The 6,591-nt window shown below is 39.0% G+C and overlaps 1 protein-coding gene across 3 annotated transcripts in view; it reads right to left on the bottom strand.

The window, feature by feature from the left end:
* Nucleotides 1-1,631: 1,631 nt before the first annotated feature.
* The window catches only part of ago3b (argonaute RISC catalytic component 3b), a 73,170-nt gene continuing 68,210 nt past the window's right edge, over nt 1,632-6,591 (bottom strand). For all 3 annotated transcript variants that reach the window (XM_013132700.4, XM_029122678.2, XM_020044716.3), the window contains one exon: nt 1,632-6,402. In XM_013132700.4, coding sequence (XP_012988154.1) covers nt 6,294-6,402 — 109 coding nt within the window. In that variant the 3' untranslated portion in view covers nt 1,632-6,293. The remainder of the gene's footprint in view (nt 6,403-6,591) is intronic.

Here is a 6,591-nt window from a genome sequence, read left to right as displayed (position 1 = left end):
AATTCATATTATAGGAAACCTTACAATTAATTCAACAACCAAAATTCACCATAAATAAACTGCATCAAATACGACATACACCGACCAGCCATAACATTATGACCACCTGCCTAATATTGTGTAGGTCCCCCTTTAGCTGCCAAAACAGTCCTGACCCATCTAGGCATGGACTCCACTAGACCTCTGAAGGTGTGCTGTGGGATCTGGCACTAAGACATTAGCAGCAGATAATTTAAGTCCTGAAGCACTGTGTGTTCTGACACCTTTCTATCAGTACCAACATCAACTTTTTCAGCAGTTGGAGCTACTGTAGTTAGTTTGTTGGATTGGACCAGACGAGCCAGCCTTCGCTCCCCACGTGCATCTATGAGCCTTGGTCGTCCATGACCCTTACGCCGATTCACTGCTTTTCCTTCCTTGGACCACTTTTGATAGGGACTGACCACTGCAGACCGGGAACACCCAGTTGTTTAGCCATCACAATTTGGCCCTTGTCAAAGTCGCTCAGATCCTTACTCTTGCCCATTTTTCCAGCTTCAAACATCAACTTTGAGGACAGAATGTTCACTTGCTGCCATAATATATCCCACCCACTGACAGGTTCCATGATAACAAGATTATCAGTGTTATTCACTTCACAAATAGTGTAATATATATTAAATGTGGTTTTCTTGAAGTCATGGAAAGAAATCGCAGATTATGTCATTAAAAAGATGGATAACTCAGTTTTCTTAACACACTAAGAAAAAAGATTTCTAATAACTTTGTTGATAGCAAGGAAGAAATTCAAAACCCAGATGCTAAGTAGAGTCCATAGAGATTATACAAATGCTTTGTTGACAAGACATGTGTTTTGACAATATTGTATGGTTTCAACATATAACTAAGGTTAGTTATATTATAATTAACTGAAGGTTAAGGTAGTTTCCAGCTCCTTTAGTTGAGGTGAAAACATGAAATACAGCTTCTTGTCCTTTCCTATTGACTGATGTCCTTTTTCGGTGCCTGAATAGTAGGAACAGTTTGAATGTCCAGTCACATTCTTATATTATGACACAACCATTCCTGAATTACCCTGAACTAGCCACCACAGAGAATAACTCTGAAGTCCCAAATGTTTGAAGCCATGTATAGCTAAGATATTGTATATGGGGTTAACTTTTCTGCACTCTTACAAAAAAGAATCAGTTCAGTATAACAATCGTGATGATCTTTTGTATGCTCTAACAGCAGAAACATTGGAGTGTACTCACTATATTAATGTTTTGATCTGCAAATGTTGCAAAACACTGCCATCGTTTTGGTAACGTTTCATTCTTCTTGCATTATTATATCTTAAAAAGAGAGGCACACATGGACATTTCAGTAGTTTAAAATAGCAGCTCCTAGATCCTACGCCACTGAACTAGGACATTAACATACATCCGTTCCCAATTTTACTAGACTGGAATGGTGTTGAGTGGCTCTAAACCAAGCCAATATTTTCCTCACACTACGGTAACACACTTTGATCGCTCATTTATTCAATTGTTGACTTTATATTAAACACTGCTCATTCATTCTCTCAATGAGTACACAAACACACATTTCATACATAGAGTATTTAATTAAAACAACAATTAAATATGAGAATGAAATATAAGGATTCAACTTAGGACTGGGATCAGATAAGTGTTAAGACAAAAGGTATTTTCTGTACATACAATTATACTTCTAAAAGTGTCACAACAATTTCATTATCAGGGAAAAAAAACAGAAAACTGTGCATTATACTTGTACCAAAGCAATTGATCATTTGTACCTTATTAAGTCTGATATACAGCAAACCACATTAGAGGCGCAGGGTTTGGAGGAACTGTCTGAGGAATCTTTTCCCAGGCAAGTGGGCACTCATGTGGCACAACTGGATAACTGCATTTTGTTTTAACTTCCAGATGCAACACGCTGAGGTATTTCCATAAAGATCTTGAGGAGAAACATATACATTCTGTATACGCCAGAGCAGTATTTTCTGAAAAAATAGGACACACATATGCATAGGCCTACAACAGTAGTTCTGTACCAAGTGACACCATAATACCAACAATTTGCACTATTTTTGAACAGAGCCCCACGAGCACTGTTCAAAGAGAGTGCGTCATATAGGGAATACAGTGCCATTTGAGACATATAATTAATTTGAGAACAATTAGCATCCAAAAGGTGGCAAATAGAATGCAAGGCGCTCACATGGGATGGTAATTAAAACGTGTACTTTGAAAGTTAATTCCCAAATAACACCCTATGTTATTCATAGTGCACCACTAGTCAAAAGTAGTGCCGTATAGGCAATAGTTTAATTTGGGAAATTACTCTGATGTAACCCAACATTCAGTTGCTCAGAGGATAAAAATCACTTTGTTTATTGCTGGCACATTGGGGAGAACACCCCTATTGCTTGACATCAATTAAAGGATATAACAAATGAAATCAAAGGCAAAAATCTCATACATTACACTTAACTGGTTTCCAACATAAGATGGTGGCAGTTTGAAATTTCCATTTCAGTGCCCAGTTAGTAAAAATACACATTTTGGTTGTTGAGCCATGTGACTGCATGACCACTTTACCATTTCCACAAGCCTTTTTGGTCCTGACACTTCAAAATGGATCACTTCTGCATTTTGATGTATTTCTTGGCATATCAGAGGTACAGACAAACATACACCCAAGGCACACACATACACACAAACGAGCATGTTTTACAGTATTGTCGACTGTCAACACACACTTCCATATTGAAATGGGCATATTGCCATCAATGTTTTGAAAGTAAGATATCTTCTTTGATTTATTCGTTTTCAGCACCATCATGAAAGGCACAGTCTAGAGACAATTCTGTCCATGGATGAACCTTCAACCCCACCCCACAACATTAAAAAACAATGATACGCACACACATTTTTTAAATCTCTATCCTTGTGGGGACATAAAAAATTATTCCCATTAAAAATTCTGTTCTCTGCTCAACATCTCGTAAACCCAAAAACTTAGCCATAGTACTAAACATAACCCAAATGTAAATGCTACCCAAATCCATTATAGGAACAGGCATAATGTTTTCTCAAGGTAAAATGTTCCTTGTTTCCTTGTTTGTTATCCCTGCGAGTATTTTTGGTCCCCACCAGGATAGTAAAATGTGCACAAACACAAACATACACACCAACTGTCTTGGATGAAGTTAACACTCAAAATTGAGGTCACATTCACTACATGTTCTACAAGACCAGTTTCTGTGAGTTTAATGGATGCTACTGAAAGGAAGCTAGGCCACTCTCCAAAGCATGTTAGTTTAATGAACAGAGAACAGGGTGACAGGGAATAGAGGGAGGTTTATCTAATCAGTTACTACACAACAACACAACATCTGCCAACGAAAAAAACAGCACTTCCCCACACAAAGGTAAATTCAATGCAACAGATCTCAGTAGCTTTTCTTTCACACAACATATAAACAATAGCATTATTACATGTATATTATTATTAGTATTACTATTGTATTCTTTATTTTACTATTAATAATTGTTTTACTGATTCATATAATTTAATGTTTCTTAGAATTTGTTAGCAAAAATAAGTGGTCTTTAATATTATTACATATACAAATATCTATGTTTCATAATTAGAAATGCTTTAAAATAACATTAAAGAAGGCATCTGATGTCCAGCTTTTATAGAGTTGAGGGCATCACTTAGAGGAACCTGGTTAAGTAACATATGGCACCCTATTCTCTACTTAGAGCACTACTTTTGTTAGTTCTGCACTATAAAGGGAAAGGGTACCATTTGCAACTCAGACACTGCATTAGGACCCCCACCAATCAGCTCCCAATACAGCTCCTGCTAGATCCAACCCCAGTCACTAGGCTCTGAAGGTTTATTCTGTTGCGACGCAAGTGTAGAGAGAATTCCTATTTGTACTACGACTGTAAGGACTTCAAATGTTGCTCAAAATAGTGAGGTGGCTACACATTAGCCCACAGTTGCAGTTGACTGGATCCTACCCACCTATATTTGCTCTTCAAGTAAAATCAAATGGCTGTGCCTGATGCCTTGAAGAAAAGTACAAACATTTGTTGGGAGTTAATTCATACCACCTCCAGGGTCTAGCTCTATAGATTTCCACCACTTTCTTAGTAGAACTATGGGTATGTCTCCTCGTATCATAGCACGGGGGATTCCTCTATGTTACACCAAATTAAGATTAAAATATTTGAATACAGCGCACGCACACATGCACACACACACTGCCGCTCAGCACCAGGCCACCTGTCTCACCTGAAACACAAGCATCTGTAAGTGCAGTAAATTGTTGTATACTTATAGTCTCTTTTTGCACATTGTATGAATATATATGAATGAAAACACGTGTTATAGCAGCTAGTTTGGTTCTGGTAACACGTGGCTATAGGACAAGCGTGGTATAGCACCGGCCACGCTGCAACCACTTCTTTTGCAATTGCAGTGTGAGCCAGGATCAGCTGTAGCTGGACGTGGCCAAACTGTGCATGCCCCGAACACTCCTCCTCACACAACGAGGCACGATGATTTGGTCAGAGTGGAACTAGACAAAAGTCGAAAACCGTCCCTGACACCCCGAGGATGCTGCACAGCAAGGCTATGGGATAGAAAATGCCCTTTGATACAATGTGACAAATCACCTTTTCATATCCCCAAATACGAAGGTTTAATTTTAACAGTGCAAAAATGAGTCCTATCTCCAGAGCATTAAAATGAATGAGACAGATTCAATAGCTAAACCTGTCCCCAACCTTCAATTGGTCAATATACGTTATTCGATGATGTAATAATTCACATTGAAAACTTAATCATGAAACTGAATTCATGCTGCCACACACACACACACACAGCTCTCAAATGCCAGACCATTTTGGTCAATATATCATGCTTACAGTAATGCCTGGATTACACTATTTCACTGTACTGTAACCTAACTAATGGACCTCAGAGGAGCTCCAACTAAAATAAATACATCCGTTGGCTTTCAAGTTCTTCTATTTCCCACCCAAAACAGGCACTTATTCATTCATTCATTATTCACCCCATTTAATAAACTCCTTTTTTGTAATAATATCAATTGCTCGAATTAACTCACAATGTAAGTTATTGCTGTGGAATCAATCCACTCCAGTTCACCAACATTCTGTATCTTTTGTCCCCTGTTCTATTCTGATCACAACTGCCCCAAATTGTTATATTAACCATAGAACCCATCTTTTGCTTTAGACACTTATTGCACTAAAAGATTCCATGACACTGTCAGTTCCTTACTTAAAAAAAGACAAAACAAACAAACAGTGATAACTGAAAACAGATTTTAAATAAGGCCGATCTCATAAAAAGCAACGTGTAGTAAAACTGAAAGCAAAAGGGAAATGCTACAGTGAACTCTGAAAGGTTCCAAGTAGGTTCATGAAGTAGCCAGTGTTGATATTCTAACAGCACTTCTCAGATAATCTTTAAAACAATGGCTGTTTGTGGCTGTATGTAAAAAAATTTTTTATCAATGCTGAGATTGATATATAGAGTGCAATGTTAAACTCTGGCGCAATGAATGCAAATAAGTCACCATTGGCTAAAGAAGAGAGCATATTAACTAGATGACCAACTTGTCGTAGGAAAACAGGTCACATCTGTGATAGACAAGCATTCTCAAATGATGGGCATCGCCATGGCGATCAGACGTCTACAGAACATGCAAAGACTCACAAGATAACGGCTACAGGTTGACTGAGACATGCAACGAGATCATCAGATCATCAATAGGTTGAAAAAACTAAAACGGTCCCCTCTGGACCAACAACGGCACTGTCAAACCACCCACCTGCCCACTAAAGCTTTCCTCAATCGATTCCTCGCTTCCATTTCCACGTGTTGCCACGTTGCAAGTAACACAAAGTGAAAGTTGAGATGCTGTCCAAAATAAACCTGTTCGACAAGGACGTGACCAGTGCAGCTTGTCAACCACGTTTCAGATCATTAACAACGAATAAAAAAAAAGAAACACTGCAGAGGAGAACGGGGCTGGAGACCATTGGCTGGTTTTGTATTGCATAACCTTGCTGTGCTGCCCTCTGGCTGTTTTTGTTGTTGTTTTTGAACTTAGCAGCTTGGCGTCCTCTTGGTGGGACCAGAGCTGTACCGGCCCAGGGTCAGATGTGAGACAGACCAGGCTGAACCCCACTAGGGGGTGATACGATGTTGGTGGTTGGTTGAGAGGGGTGTTCAAGCTGTTAGGCAAAGTACATGGTCCTCATTGTGTCATGGTGAATCTGAACAGCCTTGGCAAGGGCTGTGGGATCTCTGCCGTTGCTCTGCCCCGAGATGTGGCTACCCTCCGCACTGCGTGTGTTCAAGTAAAGGAAGTGAGGAAAGGGGATAGAAAAACAAGTGTGCCTTTAAATTCAGTGAACTTTAACATTCTTTCTGATCAATTATACATTATCTATGCGACCTGCTGTTTCTTAGTTGATAAAACAGCAAACAACATTGATTTCAGCCCTACAGAAAGTATATACCGAAATGGCTCCT

This window comes from Esox lucius, chromosome 10 (genome assembly GCF_011004845.1).
Source record: "Esox lucius isolate fEsoLuc1 chromosome 10, fEsoLuc1.pri, whole genome shotgun sequence".
NCBI classification, from domain to species: domain Eukaryota; kingdom Metazoa; phylum Chordata; class Actinopteri; order Esociformes; family Esocidae; genus Esox; species Esox lucius.
The sequence above is the reverse complement of the archived record's forward strand: the minus strand, read 5'-3'. Positions and strand labels throughout refer to the sequence as shown.